Source organism: Notolepis coatsorum, assembly GCF_963971535.1.
Source record: "Notolepis coatsorum genome assembly, chromosome: 4".
Lineage (NCBI taxonomy): Eukaryota > Metazoa > Chordata > Actinopteri > Aulopiformes > Paralepididae > Notolepis > Notolepis coatsorum.
In genome coordinates, this window is record NC_140168.1 from 151,161,553 (window position 1) to 151,186,630 (window position 25,078).

At 46.0% G+C, this 25,078-nt stretch overlaps 2 protein-coding genes across 7 annotated transcripts in view; both read left to right on the forward strand.

The window, feature by feature from the left end:
• apol1 (apolipoprotein L, 1) overlaps positions 1-25,078 on the forward strand; it is a 283,625-nt gene that overhangs the window by 155,712 nt on the left and 102,835 nt on the right. The window lies entirely within an intron of this gene.
• Positions 1-25,078, forward strand: part of tep1 (telomerase-associated protein 1) — a 149,643-nt gene that overhangs the window by 102,120 nt on the left and 22,445 nt on the right. The window contains exons 18-24 of the mRNA XM_084313418.1: positions 3,023-3,152; positions 4,697-4,782; positions 5,167-5,296; positions 6,622-6,740; positions 8,846-8,970; positions 11,767-11,910; positions 13,240-13,339. Of these exons, the coding sequence (XP_084169544.1) occupies positions 3,023-3,152; positions 4,697-4,782; positions 5,167-5,296; positions 6,622-6,740; positions 8,846-8,970; positions 11,767-11,910; positions 13,240-13,339 (834 nt within the window). The remainder of the gene's footprint in view (positions 1-3,022; positions 3,153-4,696; positions 4,783-5,166; positions 5,297-6,621; positions 6,741-8,845; positions 8,971-11,766; positions 11,911-13,239; positions 13,340-25,078) is intronic.

Below are 25,078 nucleotides of genomic sequence, written 5' to 3' on the forward strand. Positions count from 1 at the left end.
GGAACGTTGTTGTTGTTGTCCAGGGGGAGTATGTGATGTTGTTGTTGTTGTTGTTGTTCAGGGGGAATATGTGATGTTGTTGTTGTTGTTCAGGGGGAATATGTGATGTTGTTGTTGTTCAGGGAGAATGTGTGATGTTGTTGTTGTCCAGCGGGAGTATGTAATGTTGTTGTTGTTGTTGTCCAGCGGGAGTATGTAATGTTGTTGTTGAACTTGTGTTGTTGTTGTCCAGCGGGAGTATGTAATGTTGTTGTTGTTGTCCAGGGGGAGTATGTGATGATGTTGTTGTTGTGCAGCGGGAGTATGTAATGTTGTTGTTGTTGTCCAGGGGGAGTATGTGATGTTGTTGTTGTTGTCCAGGGTAGAGTTGTTCCGATACCGATACCAGTATCGGAAATGCCTCCGATACAGCCTAAAATGCTGGTATCGGTATCGGCGACTACACGTCAATTCTATGCTCCGATCCCATATGATGTAATTTATCAACAACACGTTCTGAGAGTGAGCATTATAAAACAAACGTGTTTTTAACACTTTGATTGGCAAAAACGCCTTAACACGTCTTTCCCCGCCATGCTCATTATGCCAAAGACGCCGTACCACGTCATTGATATCAATATTTCAAAAATCTGTGATCGCAATCATATTTCTCCCCCGGAGACTTGAGATCTACTGTTGATCCCCTCTCAACTCTCCAACGGTTCAAGAGCGCCATCTGGTGGCCGATCGGCGGATCGCCCAAACCGGAAACAGGAAACGGAAGCTGGTGCTCATTCCAATTCGGTCCGATCACTCGCTAATAGTCCCAGGACTCGAGCTAGACACAATGGATAGCAATCCGTTACCAATAACTCGATAAACAACATGATTTGGACGTATATACTATTATACAACCTGGAGATGGATCGCATATTTCTACATCCCATAATAGGAATATTTCTGCTCCACGCTCATCGCCCAACGCTATGAGGAAGCTACGGTGAGATTCAGCGTTCTTTTTTTTTAACGTGTTCGATATAAACTGCTCTGATGATCATATCACCCACACTAGATGAATCATCTAACGTTGGCCACGGTATTATAAACGACCCCCCCCCCCCCCCCCCCCCCCATCCGGTCAACATCAGATGATGAGTAGTAACTTCTAGAAGCACGTCCATTTGAAATTTTTTATCTCGCGCAGATCGCTAGCAAACTGTATTTGATCATCAATATAATGCATTTAGGGATATAAATCACGTTCTGGAGAATGCTGCCGAAAACGATAAAAACATACTTGTACTTTAGACCGTATTTTAGTATGAATATGTGAATGAAAAAGTATAACGTTGCTACACCCTGAACAATAGATACTTGATGTTGAATGGGCCATAGTAATGTCAATTTAGCAATACAATTTAAAAAGTTATAGCCCTGCAAAGAAGGGGAACTTCTCCATAGACAAATAGAGCTGGCAGAGGATGGTATAATGATGTACATAAGCCTGGCAACCAAAGTGTTAATCAACCGTGAATTAAAGTGTCAATGCTGTTTGTCATTTTAACAGCATATACTTTCTTAAATGCCATCATCCCGACAGAGCGGTGTGACGGGGAGCTCTGATGGGTTCGCTTGCTGGTGTTATTAGCATTAGCTGAAGAGCTAGCTGAAAAGCTAGTTTTAGCTTAACGTTACCTTGGCTAAAGTTGGGGCTATTTATAATCCAGCAATAATGGCTGCAGACATGCAAGCAAAGTACAGCAAGTTGGCAAAGGAGTATTCCAAGGTAAATCACTTTTTCACCAGTAACGTTACATTGTCTTTCCATCTAGCTCACGTTAACTGGCTAACCTAAGTGTCGTCACTGATCGACCTTTCGCACACATGCACGCAATTAATGACATGTTGCGGACAGCCATACCGGTGACAATGTTTAGCTTTTAGTGCCAAAGGATAGAGTCTGAGGCGCAGTCTCAAAAGAGAATGTTGAATATTTATTGTGCATCAAAAATCACAACATACACATTACTACTAGCTAACTGAACCGGAGCTGACTGGATAGCAAGTGCAACAACGTATAACGTCCCTGCGGAACCAATGGCCCAACAACCGTTCCGTGGGTGAACTCATTGAGCATAATTGTCAATTAATGATACTAATTAGGGCTGCACGATTTTGGGAAATAATCTAATTGCGATTTTTCTGACAGATATTGCGATTGCGATTACATTTTTCGATTATAATTATAATTTTTTTAAGCAGGCCCACAGAGGTTTATTGTAAAATGCGGCTTGCATCTGGCCTACGCGGTGGGTCTTTTCAGGACACCGAGCCTGAAAATGTTTCTTTTTACCTGGGAATCGATACCGGTACCCAATGGTACCCTTTTTTCTGTAATTTACTCTCCCTCTCTGAAGTCTAAACTTCACAACACACAATCTAAAACCCCTTACCTCCCTCTCCCAAACCGATCTTGTATCTCAATGGGACTTCCTGGTTAAATAAATATTAAAAAAAAAAAAAAAATGCGATTTTTTGTTTGTTTTGCGATTTGCTAATTATAAATTGTTCAGCCCTAATACTAATCTATACAATCACCTGTTGTTGAATAAATACCATTACTTTCTAGTTATTACTAAAAAAAACAGTATATAAAACAGTATCTGTAGCTAAAAAAAATAAAAAATTTGTATAATATAAAGATTTTTTTTTAATGTATGCACTGGTATTGGATGAGTACTCGGTATCGGCCGATACCCAAAGCTTAGGTATCGGAACATCTCTAGTCGGGGGGAGTATGTAATGTTGTTGTTGTTCAGGGGGAGTATGTAATGTTGTTGTTGTTGTTCAGGGGGAGTATATAATGTTGTTGTTGTTGTTCAGGGGGAGTATGTGTTGTTGTTGTTCAGGGGGAGTATGTAATGTTGTTGTTGTTCAGGGGGAGTATGTGATGTTGTTGTTGTTGTGCAGGGGCAGTATGTGATGTTGTTGTTGTCGTCCACCAGGGGCAGTATGTGATGTTGTTGTTGTTGTCGTCCACCAGGGGCAGTATGTGATGGCAGGCTGCGGGGGGGGGCAGCTCCACGTGTGGAAGTGGGCGACGGGTCTGGAGGTCAGCCACATCTCTGCCCACCGCAAGCGTGTTCATCACTGCTGTGTTGTCCCTTACGCAGGTAAGATAACACTGTATACTGACCGTACACACACACACGCACACACACAACGTGTCACGAGAACTATGTAGGTACTTACATGTGTCCAGAACTCATTGACCGCCGGGAATTAGACAGGGCCCCACTCTAGCACTGCTACGCTTTAAAAGATAGGAGTGGACCTTGTTTGTAGAGGTATATTCTATATTATAGCTGTGGATACAATACTATAGCCCATTTGACATCACCTATCTATCATTCAATATGTGAAAAAGAATAAATGTTTCCATCCATATGTTCCTGTGTTATACCGTGGTGAATATGAGTATAATAATAATAGATCAAATTTATATAGCGCCTTTCATAGAACCCAAGGTCGCTTCACAATCAGGACAAAAAATAGGGCAACGAAAATAGGGGGGGGGGGGGGGGGGGAAGAGGGGATGAGGGAAGGTAAGGGATAATGGACCTTATTTAATCTAAACTAACTGATGGGGAAAGCCTTGGTGAAGAGGTGTGTTTTTAGAGCGGATTTGAAGGTGTCCAGGGTTGGGGCGTTGCGGATTTCGGGGGGGAGAGAGTTCCAGAGGGTAGGGGACGCCACGCTGAAGGCTCTGTCCCCAAAAGTCCGTAACCTGGTGCGAGGGATGGAGAGGAGACCTAGATCAGAGGATCGTAGAGCGGTTTTAGAGCGGTCTAGGGTAATTCCCAAAATGCTGAGTTATTGTTTTATTGTTTTATTGTGGATCCCCATTAGTCTACACCAAAGTGAGACTACTCTTCCTGGGGTCCAAACATATACGTCAATTCCACTATAGACGTTGCCATTTCTTGCCTGTACACGCTATTATTCCGAAATCAAATCTATACATAGCGATTATGTTCCATCATGAATGCATGAAAGGGGGGGGGGGGTCATTTCTGATTATTTGATTGTCAGTAACGGCATTCGTATTGAACACTAAAAACGCTTATCAGCCCGATCGGTATAAAAGCATTGCAGGATCAAGCTAAAATGTACGTCAAATCGTCCTTACCTGTGATTGGGAGTATTCCAAAAATAATATTCCAATAGTTTGATCGCCATCTGGTACATCCAATGTCGATTTGGTCCACGGCATAATCCACCACAACATATGGATCGGGGATATTTGACGCGCTTCAATGGAACCGGGAGAACCGTTCGCCTTGCCCGACAAGGAAAAATTAAACCAGAGACATTTGGCCGTCCCACAGGCCAAGATACAAGGTTACAAAGGGTGCTCGATACCGCCGTCTAGCGTGATGTGGCCGGTATTGCACTTTGGCATTCTCAGGATGATTCCCCATGTTAACCCCCGAGTCCGTGTGCCTGTAATGAATAGAAATATCGAATAAAAGAAACAACGATCAAATAACGTATATATACGTGGTTGGCGTTCAACGGTCGTCGACCAAACACGTATATAATCATTGTTGGCGGCCATTGAGTTAATAGGAAACGCATTCGGATGCTAAACTACAAGAACAAGTCATATTGTTCTACTTTTCTGTTGTTCTGTCGGCTGTGATGCTTTTTGCTTTAGACGAGACCGGAGAAGTCGTGGCGGAGAATATGATGGTTGCCACGGCGTCTGATGATGGAACGGTGCAGCTTTGGAAGCCCTTCCAGGTGTGTTGTGTGGTGTGTGTGTGTGTGTGTGTGTGTGTAAGTGCCTTGTGGGGCGACAGTGGCTTGGGAGGTAGAGCAGTCGTCTGGTAATCCGAACCAGTAAACCTCTGGTCGGGGGGGGGGGGGTTCAAACCAGTAAACCTCTGGTCGGGAGGGGGGGGGGGGGGGGGGGGGGGGGGTTCAAACCAGCAAACCAGCCTGCCTCTGTAACCATCACGCTGCCACCTCCTGACGTCATACTGTAGTATTATTAGTATTAGTATTATTTATTATTATTATTATTATTATTATTATTATTATTATTATTATTATTATTATTATTATTATTATTATTATTATTATTATATTATTATTATTATTATAATAATGTGTGTGTTTGTCCAGGTGGAGCACCATGGCTCCTTCCAGGGCCACAGCGGTCCGGTCCGCGGAATCGTCCCCAAGCAGGACGGTGTCCGAGGGTTCCTCTCTGTGTCCGAGGACGGCTCGCTGAGACGCTGGACGTTGGCAACAGGTGATGCATTCAGTCTCTCTTTCCGTCCGAGTCGTAACTCAGACTGAAGTGTAATGATGTGTCTGCAAACGATCTGGCTCTTTTGAACAGCTCTGTTGAACAGCTCTTTTGAACAGCTCTGTTGAACAGCTCTTTTGAACAGCTCTTTTGAACAGCTCTTTTGAACAGCTCTGTTGAACAGCTCTGTTGAACAGCTCTGTTGAACAGCTCTTTTGAACAGCTCTTTTGAACAGCTCTTTTGAACAGCTCTGTTGAACAGCTCTTTTGAACAGCTCTGTTGAACAGCTCTTTTGAACAGCTCTGTTGAACAGCTCTGTTGAACAGCTCTTTTGAACAGCTCTGTTGAACAGCTCTGTTGAACAGCTCTGTTGAACAGCTCTTTTGAACAGCTCTGTTGAACAGCTCTGTTGAACAGCTCTGTTGAACAGCTCTTTTGAACAGCTCTGTTGAACAGCTCTGTTGAACAGCTCTGTTGAACAGGAACGAAGGGAACCGAGTCCCAGGGAGAGGAGATGTTTTTTTGGACAGTGATTCAGGACAGGCTCATATCGCAGTTGGAAACAGACTCTCGGAATGGAACCATAAGATCTGGCTCCTTTAGAAGAGCTGTAATTACCATCACCACTGTAGTGCCTTAGAGACAGGGTGGGATTTCACCTTTTTTTATCAATAGCTGAAGGGCTCTTTTGAACAGCTCAAAAGAGATGTTCATCAGAGCTGTTCAAAAGAGCTGTTCCAAGTTCAAGTTCTTTATTTGTCAAATACACAACCATACAGGGGCATTGCAGGTAATGACGTTCTTGTGTTTCGAGCTCAGACTCAACAGTGCACAATTAAGAAACAACAATGAATACAAGAATGGTAACAATAGGTAGTAGTAGTAGTAACATCAAATACAATATAAATAATTTATTTACAGAAAGTGTCTTGCGTGTAGTGTATGTGCATGATAAGGTGCAGTGCAGGGTGTGTGTGTGTGTTTAATAACAATAAGTAGTAGTAGTATGTTAAATAAAATAAGATATCAAAAAGAGGTAAGATCAAATAAAATAGTAAATTTCTACAGAAAGTGTCTTTCGTAAAAGTGTATGTGCATCTTAAGCCTTTCACTGCCACACGACAGCAGGTTAACTCTTTCACTGCCACACGACAGGAGGTTAACCCTTTCACTGCCGCACGACAGCAGGTTAACCCTTTCACTGCCGCACTACAGAAGTGAAAGGGTTAAGGTGCATGTGTGTGTGTGTGTCCAAGAGTTTTTGAATAGGCCTAGAACAGTGATTGACGTCTGCATCCACCTGTGTGATTCCGTCATGTCTATGCAGAGAGTCTTCCCATCGTCTCCGCCCTGTGCTACTACCACAGTCACAACCTCCTGCTGTGTGGCCACGAGTCTGGTCTGCTGGTGATATGGAGAGACGGCACTGTGGTCGAACGCAGACAGGTACATTCTGTTCACGGCTGTGTGTAGTTTGATTGTTTGCAATACGAACCATGCACAGGTACATGATAATAGTAGAAGACATGATACAGGTGATACAAATTATAGTTTTCTGCCTGCATGAGACGTTAAACATTTGTAAAAATATTTGAACATTTTAAAGCAGTTATAAACGAACATTCTTAAACAAATACATAAAAGAGGAAAATCTATAGTACTGTTACTTCTTATGATTATGACATATTCTATTCCTTGCAAATACTGCTATATTTTCTTCTCTTCTCTCTTTTTTTTATCATTTACTATAGAAAGAGAGCAAGTATCTGTGAATTGTGTGATGTAAGGAAGGGGCAGGGCTTCTTTGCCCCTTCTCGAACCAAATTCTATGTTTTGGTTTATTTTTATTTGTACGTGAGTGCGTATATGTGTTTGTATGTATGCATAGACGCCTGCGCAATAGAGCATGCGAAGCATCTGCTCTATGACTATTGAACATGGGGGGGCAAATGTCTGATTTTGCTCCCCCACTTTTTGATCATATGAAAAATATGATATACCCCCCCCCCTCCCGTATATAAATCTAACCATAACTACGTAATTTCAATCAAATTAATAATACGCAATGACACTTAATAGCACGTTTTTAAGTTTCCAAAGATTGTGTGACCCCTCACTTTAATGGTTTGATCCAGTGCCCACGGGCCACGGTTTGTCGGCATGACTTATACGACATGTTGGGGGAGGAGGCGGCTTTTTCGAAAGCCCTTGAAAAATTCAGGCTGGATATTGGATAACATTGTGAGGATTATTCTTCGGCGTTTACATCAAAATGGAGCAAATCATCACGTAAGTCGAACACTGTGACTGTATACTAAATGCGCAAACAGATTGAAACTGAATATTTCTCGTATGGTGAGCCTCCGCGCTGCACCGAGTGAATCCACAGTCACTTGCTCCTCAATGGGAAACCAACCTAGATTTACCCTGAAGGACTGGTTCTGGCCGAACCGTTCGTTATACAAGTATCACAGAGACATTACAAAGGTGCTCACAGTTGCACGAGGGGTTCGGACAGAGATACGGGATGGTTTGAAAGCTCTGCGTTGCTAATAAATATTTTTAATATTTTTTTATAAACTGCTCAAAGCGGCATTATTTCCGCCGTTGGGTGATCACAGCGCCTGCGCACCATCCCGTATCTCTGTCCGAAACCCTCGTGCAACTGTGAGCACATTTGTAATGTCTCTGTGATACTTGTATAACGTCCTTCAGGGTAAATCTAGGTTGGTTTCCCATTGAGGAGCAAGTGACTGTGGATTCACTCGGTGCAGCACAGTCACGAAAGGGGCTAATATGGACCCTGATGTAAACAAGACAAACGTCTTTCTCTGGTCTGCATCCCCTTAACAATTGTGTGTATTGAGCCGTACTGTATTGTACCCATTCTGCAATCTGTTAAATAAAGTTTTCATTCATTCATTCATTCAGTCGCCGTGCTCACTGGGGCTATTGATAGCGTCAATTAATTGTTGTTGTTGTTGTTGGTACTGCCGCTGCGGATGTGAACGGGGCCGGAGGGGCTTTGGGAGGATGGGAAAGTTATTATTATTATTATAATAGTAATTGGCTATCATACGTGCCTAGCTAGCGTTAGCTAAAAGAGCCCTCGCAGTGAAGTTATTATTATTATAGCTATCATACTGCAATATAAACTTGAGTTTTATAGTGAAAAGAGCAGCTTTATTTTGGTCAAGATTGAAGGCTCTATATTGCAGGAAATTGCACATACAGGTGTTCATTAAATGTAAAAAAAATCTGCCGTGGAGGGGGTCGTGCCGGACACCCTCCACACCACCCCTTGCAAAAAATAATAAAAAAGGGAAAAAAAAGAAAAGAAAAAAATCTTGCACCCCCACTTTCAACTATAACTAGGCGGCCATGTATGTATGCATGTATGTAGATAGATATATCATATATGTATGTATGGACTATGTATGTATATTGTTTTTGCTTTTATCAATTTGTTGTGATAGTTATGTGTGTTGGTTCGAGATAAATAAAAATCAATCAGTAGTACAGTAGAAAAGTAAAGGTGTGTGTCTTGTCAGGTCTCGGACAGCCCCATCACAGCCATGTGCTCCATGCCCGATGACCAGTTTGCAGTGGGCTGCGGAGAGCGGTCCGTTACCGTCTGGAAGCTGGTGTGGAACCAACACCCCGCTGCTGCTGCCAGGTAGAACCACACACACTGATCCTGCTGCCAGGTAGAACCACACACACTGCCAGGTAGAACCACACACACTGTGATCCTGCTGCCAGGTAGAACCACACACACTGATCCTGCTGCCAGGTAGAACCACACACACTGTGATCCTGCTGCCAGGTAGAACCACACACACTGCCAGGTAGAACCACACACACTGCCAGGTAGAACCACACACACTGGACTCCTGCACAATGAATGGAAGCGGACAGTGCCGGTTAGCCTTCGGGAGAGGCGTTAGTTGGACAATGCCTAGGCTAACTGGCACTGTCCGCTTCCATTCATTGTGCTAAGCTAGACTAATGTGCAACCAGATAGCTTTCTACTGAACATCATTTATCACTCATTGACCGCCAGGCTCTTTTCCTATCTTTAATGGCGCCAGCGTTATTGACCATTTTAGCGACGTTTGCAGACCCATGGTGTGTTCTGTATTATAGCTATGGAGACAATAGTATGGCTCATTTGACAGGCATTGTTCATAGTCCATCACTGACTAACCAGTTCATTTCTACATACTGTAGTTTGTGCACTATTACACGCTAAACATCGCCCCTTTCCAAAATAATCCAGTATTTTTTCATAGATCGCGAGATATGACACGTTATATGCATTATGCCCAAATCGTTCGGGTTGCTCGCCTGAAACCCCAAATACTTCCAAATCAAAGGTATATACCATGTACATATGTGTCTTCACAAAATCATCAAGGGGGGGGGGGGTCGTTTTAACTCAAAACTCAGATCGTTACCAAAAGCATGTTATAGGTCTGGTAAAATACGACACTGATCGGTACAGAAGCATGTTTCAGGTTCGGTAAAATAGACATAGAATAGACCTTACCTTAGCCAGAAGGTACTCCAAAAAGAATAATCCCCAGTGATCCCATCGCCATCACGATTACTCGTGTATATGTATATACAGGAAATAGGTTTGAGGAGATAAAATCTCAGAGTGATCACTCTGTCGCTCTGTCCTCTGATGGGGGTGAGTTCTTGCAGACAAAAAAAAAGTGACCCCACACTAAACTATCCCAGTTCAAAAGGTAGGCGATACTGCCACCTGGCAGGATTCGATCGTCATTGTAATTTTAACGTAGGCAGTGGTGCAAGGGAGATACAGGGAGGTCCGCGCGAGTGGTTAGAATGGGGATCAGAGGAAAAAGATCAAAGGTTGGCAACGAAACCCGACTATACTCGGGTTTGGCGCAGAAAGAGTTAATGTATTAATTAATTAATTTTTTTAAATTGCAATCGACTGAGAGATTGGCAGTCGACTACGGCTCCTTTCGATCGATTAGTCGACTATTTCAGACCTAGAAAATATATCTATAATTTCAGGGCATTTCTCTTGATTAGCACAGTGAGAGACACAGGGATGTGTATCTGGTAGCACATTCAGAATCAGAATCAGAATGGTCTTTATTACACAAACAAGGAATTTGATTTGGTTTGGTGCGACATTGAATGGTGAATGGAAGCGGACATGACCGGTTAGCCTAGGCATTGTCCAACTAACACCTCTCCCGATGGCTAACCGGTCATGTCCGCTTCCATTCATTGTGCTAAGCTAGGCTAACATCCAGCCAGATAGCTTTCTACTGAACGCACAGGAAGGAGAAACTGGTATCTATCTTCTTGTCTCTCTCTGGAGAAGACGATACGCAAATTTCCCAAAATGTTGGCGTGTTCTTTTAACACTTTGGATGCCAGCGACGACTAATCTCGTTTTATCAGCCCCCCCGTTGAGTGCCGACGACGAGAAATGTCGTTTGATTTTTTTATTAGCGATCTGAATTCATATTTCATCAACCGAGTCTCCCGTTGGTACAGCAGCCCCTCCAGGAGCTCAGATGGGAAAAAAGCGCCCCCTATCGTCTATCCCTGTGTAACTGCAGGTCAGTCGATTAGACTGACCTGGGATCTGTAGATCTGTAGAGGTGGAGCCAACTGGCTCCATTGTGCTGGCGAGCCGTCTGATCAAGAGGGATCTGATCGCAAGACGCAAAGCAGCCTGGAATATATATTTACAGCAGCCAATAATCAATCAATAAACGTGATCGATATTTGGAATGGCGATCAGGAATTGGAATCATGTTTTTGGAGAACATCTGATCTAAGGTAAGGAGTCTATGTTACCAGTCTTGGGGTAATCGGAGCTGTATTCACTGAGATAACAGCGTGTCCCTATATGTGTGTGTGTGATCTTGAGGAAACGAGAGAATAGATTTTTCAGCCCGCGTCTATAGCGTGCATAAGTACACATATACTATCGATAATCTAGCGTTTATTTGAAAACAATTCATAAATAGGCCGAAAAATGACAACGTGTCTAGTGTATTTGAGAATATTCCAATAAATGCCGTTTATGGGGGAATCTTTCAATTTTCCGAAAATTTTCTAGAGAACGATAGCTTTTCGAAATGCTATAAAAAGGATATGAACCGATTAAAAAAAACAATCCGTTTCGACAATGTTGACTGCAAACAAGTCATTGATAAGCGACGGCCATATTAGACACATAGCCATAATTTAAAACATAGATTAGGCGTTTTTAACGCTAACATTGAAGTGGATGATGGCATTCAACGGGGTAAAAAGGTAAACAAGGTCGGCACTGATAGTGTTAAGGTAGAATAACATTTTATGGAATATAAACTAAATTCAAATCAGAAGTAGAATAGAATATTATTATAAAATAAAATAGGCCAGGGCTGTACAATTGTGCACGATTGACTGTCTCACCCCGGTGCTGTGTTGCTCCCAGCTTGGTGAAGGTGTCTACCTATGTGCTGACGTCTCCAGCCAAGTTCCTTCACTACTGCTCCGTCCTGCTGGGTACCTTGGAGGACGGAACCATACTGGACGTCACCACCGGTGAAGAGGACAGCTATGAAAATACCATAAATAGGTACTGCTTTGCCTACTTCAACACACTCTTGAGAAAGTAAACCAGGGTTCCTTTTTATTAAATGATGTCAGAATAGGAGTGCTGATCAAGATCAAATGACGACATTTCACAAGACTCTCTCTCCTAACACTCCCAGTATCTCTCTCCCAACACTCCCAGTCTCTCTCTCTCCCAACACTCCCAGTCTGTCTCTCTCTCTCTCCCAACACTCCCAGTCTCTCTCTCTCTCTCCCAACACTCCCAGTCAGTCTCTTTCTCTCTCTTTCTCTCTCTCTCTCTCTCTCTCTCTCTCTCTCTCTCTCTCTCTCCCAACACTTGCAGTCAGTCTCTCTCCCAACACTCCCAGTCTCTCTCTCCCAACACTCCCAGTCAGTCTCTCTCTCTCTCTCTCTCTCTCTCTCTCTCTCTCTCTCTCTCTCTCCCAACACTTGCAGTCAGTCTCTCTCCCAACACTCCCAGTCTCTCTCTCCCAACACTCCCAGTCAGTCTCTCTCTCTCTCTCTCTCTCTCTCTCTCTCTCTCTCCCAACACTCCCAGTCAGTCTCTCTCTCTCTCTCTCTCTCTCCCAACACTCCCAGTCAGTCTCTCTCTCTCTCTCTCTCTCTCTCTCTCTCTCTCTCTCTCTCTCTCTCTCTCTCTCTCTCTCTCTCTCTCTCCCAACACTCCCAGTCAGTCTCTCTCTCTCTCTCCCCCTCTCTCTCTCTCTCCCAACACTCCCAGTCTCTCCCAACACTCCCAGTCTCTCTCTCTCTCTCTCCCAACACTCCCAGTCTCTCTCTCTCTCTCTTTCTCTCTCTCCCAACACTCCCAGTCAGTCTCTCTCTCTCTCCCAACACTCCCAGTCACGTACCTGCTCAGTGTTTCAGTAGGTACCTGCTCAGTGTTTCAGTAGGTACCTGCTCAGTGTTTCAGTAGGTACCTGCTCAGTGTTTCAGTAGGTACCTGCTCAGTGTTTCAGTAGGTACCTGCTCAGTGTTTCAGTAGGTACCTGCTCAGTGTTTCAGTAGGTACCTGCTCAGTGTTTCAGTAGGTACCTGCTCAGTGTTTCAGTAGGTACCTGCTCAGTGTTTCAGTAGGTACCTGCTCAGTGTTTCAGTAGGTACCTGCTCAGTGTTTCAGTAGGTACCTGCTCAGTGTTTCAGTAGGTACCTGCTCAGTGTTTCAGTAGGTACCTGCTCAGTGTTTCAGTAGGTACCTGCTCAGTGTTTCAGTAGGTACCTGCTCAGTGTTTCAGTAGGTACCTGCTCAGTGTTTCAGTAGGTACCTGGTCAGTGATCCTGAAGCCGCCCTCAGAGCTTTGATGTCTCTTGTCTCTTGTCTCCGTGGCAGCTGGACAAACGAGGTGGACATTCTGGGCAAGGTGGCGAACGACAGGAAGAGCCTGTGGCTGGTGGGCGAGCAGCGGGGGCAGGTCCACATGGGCTTCGTGGTGAGTAGGACCCCTAGTGGGGCGGGGAGGTACTACAGCGGGGGCAGGTCCACATGGGCTTCATGGTGAGTAGGACCCCTAGTGGGGCGGGGAGGTACTGCAGCGGGGGCAGGTCCACATGGGCTTCATGGTGAGTAGGACCCCTAGTGGGGCGGGGAGGTACTGCAGCGGGGGCAGGTCCACATGGGCTTCATGGTGAGTAGGACCCCTAGTGGGGAGGCGGGGAGGTACTACAGCGGGGGCAGGTCCACATGGGCTTCATGGTGAGTAGGACCCCTAGTGGGGCGGGGAGGTACTGCAGCGGGGGCAGGTCCACATGGGCTTCGTGGTGAGTAGGACCCCTAGTGGGACGGGGAGGTACTGCAGCGGGGGCAGGTCCACATGGGCTTTGTGGTGAGTAGGACCCCTAGTGGGGCGGGGAGGTACTGCAGCGGGGGCAGATCCACATGGGCTTCGTGGTGAGTAGGACCCCTAGTGGGGCGGGGAGGTACTGCAGCGGGGGCAGGTCCACATGGGCTTTGTGGTGAGTAGGACCCCTAGTGGGGCGGGGAGGTACTGCAGCGGGGGCAGATCCACATGGGCTTCATGGTGAGTATGACCCAGTGGTTCCAAAAAAATATATAGAAGAATATGATGGTTAACCTTTCACTACCACACTACAGACTGTTAACCGTCTGTAGTGTGGTAGTGAAAGGGTTAACCCTTTGTCGTGTGTCAGTGAAAGGGTTAACCTTTTGTATTGTCACTGTGAAAGGGTTAACCCTTTGGTAGTGTGGTAGTGAAAGGGTTAAGCGGGGCTCCGACCCAAGTGGGGCCTGATTGAAAACGTTTGGGAACCAGTGCTCTAACCATTGCCCTGTCCGCTTCCACCACTAGGGCTGTGTTCCGCCAAGAACCTGGTGATACGATACAGGGGTCACCATTGTATATTGTGATATATCACAATACTGAAAATATATTCATAATGTTGGAAATAGTGAGAACATTTGCTATACACAAGGTCCTTGAAGTGCTTAAAGTGCTTGATGTTTTACCAAAAACAGGCAAGGCCTGGAATTCCTTGAAAACAGCAAAAAGAAATGTACAAGGTGCTTAAAAAGTCATTTTTTTTTTGTATCCACTTTTTCTCCCATTTTCTATTTTCTCCCATCCCAATTTCGTATCGTCCAATTCAACCCTCCCCTGTCTCGAACGCTGTTTCTTGCCTCCCACAAGCCGGCTGCAATGTGGACTAAGCCATACATAGCACGAGTCCCCTCCGATACCCGAGGTAGCAGCAGTCGCATCTTTTCACCTGCGCGGCACGATCTTTCAGCGTCAGGCGTCTGCGCTTTGGAAGGGCGCCGCCCCCATCGCTTCCTGATTCTACTGCGCAGGCGCACCAACCGACCTGTAGGAGTCGCTGTCCACAACGCCCGATCCCCACCCATCAGTTTCCCACCCCCTAATACTGCCAATGTGTATTATTACGGACGACCAGCTAAACTGAAAGCAATGTGGAGCGCTGGGATCGAACCCAACGTCTCCAGCATTCGAGGTGAGCGCCTTGCCCACTGCACCACGTAGAGGCCATCGCCCCTCCCTTCCGAACGGCGTTCGCCCATCCTAAGGTGCTTAAAAAGTCCTTGAAATTAAAATGACCCATTTGCATTTTGTTCATCCATGATAAAATAGTTCTCAATCAAGAAATCGTTTTTTTAATCTAAAGTGTAAATAATTGTCAGAAATTGTTTTTATATCATAAATATTGGATCCGATTTTCAATAAAAACAGCATTTAAAAGTGAATTGTGTCCCTTTAAATGCCCTTTTAAAATGGAAAATGGTGCTTAGAAAAGTACTTGAAAGTCCTTGAATTTCATTTTGCAATGTCTGTGGGAACCCTGTATACAGTAAGACCTCTGTATACACTGAGGAAAACCTTTACTTTATTTAGTTTTTCTTGCAGGAGTTGCTGAGTGTAGAAAATGAATAGAGTAAATGCATCTTTATCTGCGATCAGGGTGTATGTATGGTCTTTCATTGAAGGCCTGGGAAAAGTTCTGTGGATAAATATCCAGATACTGGGCACCACATACCAATATAATATCGTGGACAAAAGTATCACGATACACGCTTCACTAACATCATCACCACCATTAGGCTAAAGGAACACGCCAACATTATGGGAAATGCGCTCAGTAGAAAGCTATCCGGCTGTAAGCTAGCCTAGCTTAGCACAAATGAATGGAAGGGTATACGGACCATTAGCCTAGTGTAGCGTGATCGATTCTGCGTTGTGTCTGGTGTGAGGTGGACGTAGACACGGACAACGGTACTCAGTTGATGGTGTTTATTTCCTGTTAGCGAACCAAAACAACACGTACACAAAGCATGGCGGCGTTAGCGACCATCATCAAAGTGCAGTCCACCTCTGCTCTCGTTCTCAGCAAGCACAAAGAGAGCGCGCGCGCGCACATTTAAAACAGCGCGCCGTCTACAGTTACAGCCATTAAATACATGTAGCTCAGTGCAAGTCAGCTTCAGCAAAAACATATGAAACAATATGAAATGAAAGGCAGTGTGTAAGCATTAAATAAACCAAAATACAAAAACAACGGTTCATACCTGTTAGCGAACCAAAACAACACGTACACAAAGCATGGCGGCGTTAGCGACCATCATCAAAGTGCAGTCCACCTGGTATTGCCAAACAGAATACTGAGTTAGTACATGTTGAATGCCCACGCTCGCTCTTAGGTCAGATCGATAACTTCATAACTCATTGGTCTGCCTATCTACACCTCAAACAGCGTCCTGTGAAGTGGTTGACACGCAGGACCAACCGAGTCTACAAAATGTTGTTGTTACCACTGACCGACAAGAGACAGCGAATGCACCGTTCCGACCCCCGTCAGTCATCGACCTTTAACGTCGAGTGATTGAAGTTGCGGAATCTGTTATTTTTATTTGCACTGGGAAGGACTCTCTATATTCAGAGGAGGTCCATTTCCCTAATCCGTTGTACACGTATTATCATTATATGGCTTTACTTGATAATCCCATTATACAGAATTCACCTTTAGTCCTTAATGCATAATCATAAGTCTCCTTTTACTCCGTAGGGATAAAGCCTATAGTCATAGTTATATCCCCATTATACAGAATGCACCTTTAGTCCTTAATGCATAATCATAAGTCTCCTTTTACTCCGTAGGGATAAAGCCTATAGTTATAGTTATATCCCCATTATACAGAATGCACCTTTAGTCCTTAATGCATAATCATAAGTCTCCTTTTACTCCGTAGGGATAAAGCCTATAGTCATAGTTATATCCCCATTATAGCTAGGGATAAAGCCACTTACACATCTTATCACTATATGGCATTACTTGATAAAACCAGGCTTGCCGAACCCACTTTTCTCCTCCTCCTCCGTCTGGGGAAAAAGTTCTTTTTTATATCATATATTAGGCACAATACAGGCACATTGGTGCACATTATCATTATTATTATTATTATTATTATTACTGGTAAAGTTACAATGCAAAAATACATCTCCATCCTTACCCGTCTTTTTGGGAAAAATAGAAGCAAAACGTGGTTTCCAAAAGAGGATTGTTTTTATTTTTTAACAGTAGAAAATTACATTTATAAAAGTACACAGGTTTTTCAGCTTACTATATATCAGGTTTCAGTCCTCTCCTCAAAATCTCTCAAAAAAGTCTGGCTCTTGCCTCCGCAACAGTCTCTTTTATTTGACATTATACCATATTCCTGATTGGTCGAAGAACATTGATGTCACAGGATCGTCATTTAGTTTAGCAAACCAACATACAGTACATAATTCGTTATGAACTCCTCCTTCTTTGAAATATGATATTTCTGTTACTGTTATCTAACAGTAACAGAAAGTCCCTTTTCCCTTCAAAACGTACAACGGCTTTGTCTGGGGGAACCACGTGACTGGGGCCCTTCATAGGATCTTCTTAAAGAATCCCTCCAGACAAATCCCTCCTTTTTTAAACATAATTCTTTTAGTATTTTTCTTTACTGACAGTCAATTATAAGCATGCCATTTTGAAAACTCTTACTGTACACATTTTAAACATTTAATTGTTATATAGTTTCTTTTCTTTCTTTAAGATCTCCCCACTAGTTCCCGGACTCTGTCTTTCAACCCTCAACCCTTAATCCCCTGGTCGTCTGAAAGGGTTAAGTTCTTACAGCTCTCTCTCTCCCATCTTCCAGAGGCCCACATTCCTCAGGGTTCCTCCCTTCTCACAGACACCCGGGACCTTGTCTGCAGATATTAAAGGCTCATTTCCATTTTTTATAAGTAGAGCCAGCTATCCTCCAGAGTTCAGTTTAAAGATTATACTGGTCACATAGGAACGACTCAGGATGTCATTGTCCAAAAGTGTCGCTTGTTTTGTGACACTTCTCACCCACTCTGCCATCCTGTGAGGTCTTTGTCCATTGTCAATTGAATAATTGAAAAAATGAAGCATATGATTACATGTGAAAAATATGTAAATAGGGCTATATTGTTACATAAACAACAACAAAAAAAATTCAAAATAGAAATCACTGTTCTTCTTTAGAGAACAGGGCTTTTGCTTTTAAAAATAGTAATCACTGTTCTTTCTCAGAGAACAGGGCTCTTGCTTCTGTTTTGATTATATTTCTACCAACATTTTATATCATTGGTAAGGTGATTTTGATGACTTTCGTGCTTTCTTCGGCCTCTCGTAGTCCGCCCAGCCTCTGGAAGATGGTGGCGATGTACTTGTACCGGGGACTTCTTGTCTTGACCCCCCGGATCGAGAGGCCAGGGATCTTGGGTCCGGCAGGCCTTGACCTTTTTCACCTCCCCTGACTTCTTGACCGACCACACTACTGTGCTCGGTGGAGGGCAGGACAGGATAAATCTTCGGATCCCTCCGCGCATAACGGATTCCAGATTGAACTTTGATGTTGGACGTGCTCATCTTAGGGTAAAAGATCAAATCCATTCTATAATATTCGCAGCTGTTTCCCCAGCTCTTGACGGTCGCCCATGTCTTGCCGAAATTTGTGTCACCCTCTCGGGTAACCATGTAGATCTTCACCCAGGCCGGGAGGATACCGGCCCAGTTACCTCCCACCAGAACATGGGCGACACTGGATCTCTCTTCTGACGCAGCGTCCAAGTAGAAGAAGTCCTCGTAGAAGAAGTCCTCGTACTGCATCCTGGTGAAAGGGTCAGAATAAGGTCTTCTCCCGGGTTTTATTCCCACTATGTCAGGCCAACTGGCAGGGGACTTAAGTTCTTCATTTGTCATCATTCTGCCAGTTCCTGTATATAACTGAGATCGTTGGCCGTCATCTACAACGTCCCATTTCCCTCTCTGGAGCGTTATTTTCTTCATCCAGGTTACTCCTAGGCCCAGAGACAATTTATCCTCCGGTGTTGTCATCGCAGTTGCTGTCTGTCCCTGGTCAGGCATTTTTGGTGAAACCAGACTTGGTGATGATGACACGAGGGCCGCTCTCAATCTATCAAGGGGGTCTTGATCCAAAATACTCAATACGCTATCACCATGTAACGTAAGTTCGTCTGAGATGGTATATCCCTTAACCGCCATTCTCCGGTGGTGTCTGTTCGTTCCATCGTTTCTGACCAGTGTGTGAGAGAGACAACACTGGTCCTCTTTTATCTTCATTTCAGAAGAGGCTCCGTCATAGTTGAAGGCCAAATTCTCTTTTTTGCATAATTTACGGCCCTCCCTGACCGGGAGAGGAGGCCCATACGACGTAGTAGATTTATTGTAATAATGACCCCTATTATCACAATGCAGGGGAGGGCCCATCTCACTATCCCCATCACCACCGCCCTGGCTGTCTGTACCATGGAAGTGGCAAAATTCCAAACATCACCTACTCCATCTGCCACGGCCCCCCCTATATCTTCAGCTGCACGCCCGATAATGGTACCGAGTACTATCGCAAATTGAGTTATGTCTCTCCTCCTGCTCCATTCGTCCACATGCGGTGCCCGATCCTGTGAACAGGACCCGTTTGTCATGTTGTTAGCATGCGAAATGGGAAAAACACCATCCAGGTAGAATCCTCTTGTTGTCCAGCCAAACCCCGGACCCAGCCCTCCTCCCGTTTCCAAATAATCAGATATGGGTTTCCATGGGGATACAAAGTCAAACAGGGCCTTGTTGCATCCCGTACAGGTGTTAAACAGATGGTGATTGTTTCCCCGTCTGTTATTGCAGTACTGGGTATTGATGAAATTCCATCGGTTCAACAGGTATGCCTCCGGTGGCCAATAGTAGGGGAATCCTCTATCCAGGGTGTGTTCAAACAGCGTTGCTAGGGGTCCGCATTTTGAAGTTTTTGCCTGCCATGTGGCTTCATTCTGTCTATCTCCCCATTTCGCAGTGGGAGAAGAGCGGTAGCAGTTAGCCACTATCAAGGGGATGCTCACCTGCCGGGGGAATTTTGAGTCATAATACAGTGTTCCACCCTCCCCCGAAACTGCCCTCCATCTCATTAGGTCACTGGTGTCCCGTGAGGTTGGAGAGTCAAACCAGTGCATATTACTCCATGCATGTTCCTGCGGCGGAGGGTTACGCACAATGTAGTACCTTTCTACCATTCTTCGAGGGTCGCATCCTATCTCCTGAGCCTTAGCCAGAGGGAGAGTGCCCCAATGGATCCACGTACTGTTAATCCCATCCCGGGATCTCCCCCTAGTCAGGGTCCTAGTAGAAGCTAGGTCCACCATAGCTGAGGTAGCTTCCTCCACATGTAGGTGCGGATAAGTATCCTTCTCTGTACACAGACTCTGATCATTCTGCGTACAATACTGTTTCCCCCATTTACCATAAGTTGTTCCGGGGTAGGCCCCGAGCTGGGCCCCCGTCGCTCTGAAGCTTGGTTCCAGACCCCACCTCATTATGTAGCCACTAGAGGTCTTTCTAGTGAGAATAAGAGGTGGGGGTATTAGGATTTCGCCTAATTGTCTCTCTTTAATGTTTACCATAGTGAATGGTAGCTGTGGATCCTTTTCCTTCCAATCCTGTACCCACTCCAATATATCCTCTTTTTCTGATCCATCGGGATTAAGGTTTGGATTAGGTTTGCTTTCTTTTGGGGGATCTTTGTTATTGCTCCCCACCGCCACTACCAATGCTCCGGGGTATGGGGTGCTGGAATTTGGGTCTATATGCCTACCCACATTTAGTTGGAACCCCAAAACCTGAGCAGCTAACTGTTGGTGGATGAACAGGGTCAACTTGGTCTCTTCCGTATCTGGCTCCTTCTGCCAGCATGCCGCCACCAGGTTGACCTCCTCATCCGTGAGGCCTATTCCTGCATAGGCCCTCCATTCATTGAGGGGCCGTTTTGCCCCCCTGCTGTGGTATCTGTCGAATTGAGGGTTCTGGGTATACTCTATACCTCTTCAAATAATTCCTGAAATTCACACGACAGGTGGCTTCCTGGCCCAGAGTTCCATTCGAGTATGGGCGTGGGACCCCCACATTCCGTGCTTCTCGGCATATAGGGACTAATTCACCCGCTTCTCTCATCATTCTTTTTCCCACTTCAATGGTGGTAAGACCCCTCCATACCTCGTCAGTTTTTGCCAGGTTATCAGATAGGCAATCGAGGAGAGAGTCTAGTATTTGCGTGCCCCACTTTCCCTCGAGTTTCTCCACCTGGCTCGGGGTCAAGGTTGGGACGTCTGTGTACCATAAGGTCCTCCCCCCCGCCAGGGGGAGACCGCGCACCCATGGAAGTGTAGGTGGGTATGGTTTGATTTTTACCCGTCCTGGGTTGGTTACCGCCACAGTCCATTTGAACCATGTAGCGGTAGTCTGAAAAGGACATCCTCCTGCTTGGTCAGTAGCTGTGAGAGGTATATCCTGTTCAGGCCGTTCCTGGACCTGAGCCTCCGGCAGAGTGTCTTGTCTGGGGGTCGAGATGGCGATTGTGGGGTCACGTGGCTGTGACTCTCCACACCCCCTCTGCCATCTCGGTACCTTGTTACCCTGGTAGCCGGCGGGAAGACTTGCATCTGTTGTTCCCTGGCTGGACGGCTCGACAGGATAGGGGTCACGTTGTTGCTTGGTATCCGGCGGGAAGACTTGCATCTGTTGTTCCCGGCCGATGCACCCAGGCTGTTGTCGTCTTGGTCATCTTGGTCACCTTGGTCATCTTGGGGTCACCCCCTATGACCTCTTGGATCTCTCCCATAGTTTGAGGTAGGTTGATTCGTCACTTCTCGGGCGACCCCCACGGGTTCCCGAGAATTGTAGCAGCAGTCCTCTATTGAAGTGTGGTTGGCCTGGTCGTGTGACCCTGTCCGTAGGCCTCGCAGGACATCACAGATACAGTCCACAGAGGACTCATTTCTTTTCTCTCTTTCAGGTCCATTCAGGGCTCTCGTCGCCCTGTAACCTGGGTCCAGGCCGATGTCTCTCTGTCCGGTCTGGGAGGTCTAGGAGGTCTGGGAGGTCTGGGAGGTCTGGGAGGTCTAGATGAGGACCCTGAGGATGCTCTGTAGCTTGACCTATCCCGGTCTTCCTCCATTTCCGATTTCTGACCTGAGTTAGTATATTCCTTCTTGCCATTCGCTGCGTCGTCCACTGACTCCATATATTTGACACGGACTCCGTGCTGTGTCCTTTGCGGGTCACCCTTGGGTATGAATTTTTCCTTTTCGTACAGTAGTATCAAGTCTTTTGGGGATAACAGGGGTTCCGAATTAGGTGGTCCTACCACTCCTGATATCCCATGCTTCTCCCCTGTTCCCATGAGGGCTCTGGTCCCATTACCTAATTCCACTTCTATGGATCCGGTAATGGGTGTATTTACATGCAGGGAAATTTCCGCTCCGGTGTCTACTAGGTATTGGTCGTTTCCCACTTGACACGTTAACTTCCCATCCGTCTCCTGTGTCTTGAGTGCAATAGCATTCAGTAGGGGCCTCTCCTGGGGATCTATATTGAGGGTTAATAGACTCTCTGTCACTCTGTCTTCTTCCCATGTTCGAGTGTCATGTGTCACATCACCAGGAGGCCAGGATTCTATTCTCTCTCCTTCCGGGATTTGAATTCCTCCCTTGTTGCCCTCCTTTCTGCTTGCTTTTCTGGGGTTAATGCGGCCCACTCGTCGGGAGGTAGGTACATGTAATTCTTCTTCTCTTCCTTGTCCTTGGTTATCCTCGGGGGGAACTCCTTGGAGCCCCCCCTTTTGTCGTTTTTTGAGTAGATAGGTTTAACGTTAGCCGCTGGCTGTTGCTGGGCTCTGGGAGGCCGAATTTGAGCCTTCCCCTCTCGTGGGTTCTCCCCTTTCCTTTCACTGTTATTGTATTTGGTTTGAGAAAGCATTTTGACTTGGTCATACAGCATGCATTCGATACGTAGCTGGTCTTGTGACCATGCTGCGCATCGGGCTGCCAGTGGGTTACCCCCTGGGACTCCTCTGAGTAGCTTTTCAAGCAGTGAGCATGATCCTTGCATAGGTGTTCCATTCATGACTGATCCTGCTGCATCATTGAGAGACATGCTCCCGCCTCGCACCTGTGGGATTAGTTTCTCCACCATCTTATACCCTGGATCTTGACCGGGGGTCCTTACTTCTCTTTCCATCAGTTGGTCCATTGAGGCCCTTTCGGGGATCTCTAGTCCTTTGAGATGCCTCAACATGCGAGCTAGCGTCTCGTGTGCTTGCATCTCCTGAGCGAGCATCTGCTGCGCCAGCTTCTCATGAGCTAGCATCTGCTGCGCCAGTTTCTTCTGAGCTACCCGTGCCAACTTCTCCTGAGCTAGCATCTGCCGCGCCAGCCTCTCCTGAGCTACCTGTGCCAGCTTCTCCTGGGCTGGCATCTCCTGGGCTGGCTTCTCTTGTGCTAGCTCCTCCTGAGATAGCTTCTCTCGTGCTAGCTCCTCCTGAGCTAGCTTCTCTCGTGCTAGCTCCTCTGTGTTAGCACTGGCTTGTTAGCCGATGTAGTGCTAGTTAGCTTCCGTCTAGCTACGGCTAGCTCATGGGTCTTCCGTCTGGCTAAAGCCAGCTCATGGGTGTTAGCACTGGCTTGTTAGCCGATGTAGTGCTAGTTAGCTTCCGTCTGGCTACGGCCAGCTCCTGGGTCTTCCGTCTAGCCAGCTCATGGGTGTTAGCACTGGCTTGTTAGCCGATGTAGTGCTAGTTAGCTTGCAGTTCTGTGAATTCGTTTTGGCTCGCTTCACATCCACACTCCGCTCATACAAAGTGTCTCTGGGCTAGGGAGCCCTCGCCTTTCTGTGAACGGCCGTTTTGGCTCGCTTCACATCCACACTCCGCTCATACAAAGTGTCTCTGGGCTAGGGAGCCCTCGCCTTTCTGTGAACGGCCGTTTTGGCTCGCTTCACATCCACACTCCGCTCATACAAAGTGTCTCTGGGCTAGGGAGCCCTCGCCTTTCTGTGAACGGCCGTTTTGGCTCGCTTCACATCCACACTCCGCTCATACAAAGTGTCTCTGGGCTAGGGAGCCCTCGCCTTTCTGTGAACGGCCGTTTTGGCCCGCTTCACATCCACACTCCGCTCATACAAAGTGTCTCTGGGCTAGGGAGCCCTCGCCTTTCTGTGAACGGCCGTTTTGGCTCGCTTCACATCCACACTCCGCTCATACAAAGTGTCTCTGGGCTAGGGAGCCCTCGCCTTTCTGTGAACGGCCGTTTTGGCTCGCTTCACATCCACACTCCGCTCATACAAAGTGTCTCTGGGCTAGGGAGCCCTCGCCTTTCTGTGAACGGCCGTTTTGGCTCGCTTCACATCCACACTCCGCTCATACAAAGTGTCTCTGGGCTAGGGAGCCCTCGCCTTTCTGTGAACGGCCGTTTTGGCTCGCTTCACATCCACACTCCGCTCATACAAAGTGTCTCTGGGCTAGGGAGCCCTCGCCTTTCTGTGAACGGCCGTTTTGGCTCGCTTCACATCCACACTCCGCTCATACAAAGTGTCTCTGGGCTAGGGAGCCCTCGCCTTTCTGTGAACGGCCGTTTTGGCTCGCTTCACATCCACACTCCGCTCATACAAAGTGTCTCTGGGCTAGGGAGCCCTCGCCTTTCTGTGAACGGCCGTTTTGGCTCGCTTCACATCCACACTCCGCTCATACAAAGTGTCTCTGGGCTAGGGAGCCCTCGCCTTTCTGTGAACGGCCGTTTTGGCTCGCTTCACATCCACACTCCGCTCATACAAAGTGTCTCTGGGCTAGGGAGCCCTCGCCTTTCTGTGAACGGCCGTTTTGGCTCGCTTCACATCCACATTCCGCTCATACAAAGTGTCTCTGGGCTAGGGAGCCCTCGCCTTTCTGTGAACTAAGCATGAAAGTGATTTTTGCATTGCAACTTCACCCAGCAGAATTTTTACAGTAATCACAAAAATATACTTTAAGCGTGATCCTTTGTTTAAGTAGAACCTCCTACTTTTTTTTTTGACTGTAAGAAAACATTACGTAACTTTTTAGTCATGAGTAAACCTTTTTACCGCAATCACAAAAATATACTTTAAGCGTGATCCTTTGTTTAAGTAGAACCTCCTACTTTTTTTTTTGACTGTAAGAAAACATTACGTAACTTTTTAGTCATGAGTAAACCTTTTTACCGCAATCACAAAAATATACTTTAAGCGTGATCCTTTGTTTAAGTAGAACCTCCTACTTTTTTTTTTGACTGTAAGAAAACATTACGTAACTTTTTAGTCATGAGTAAACCTTTTTACCG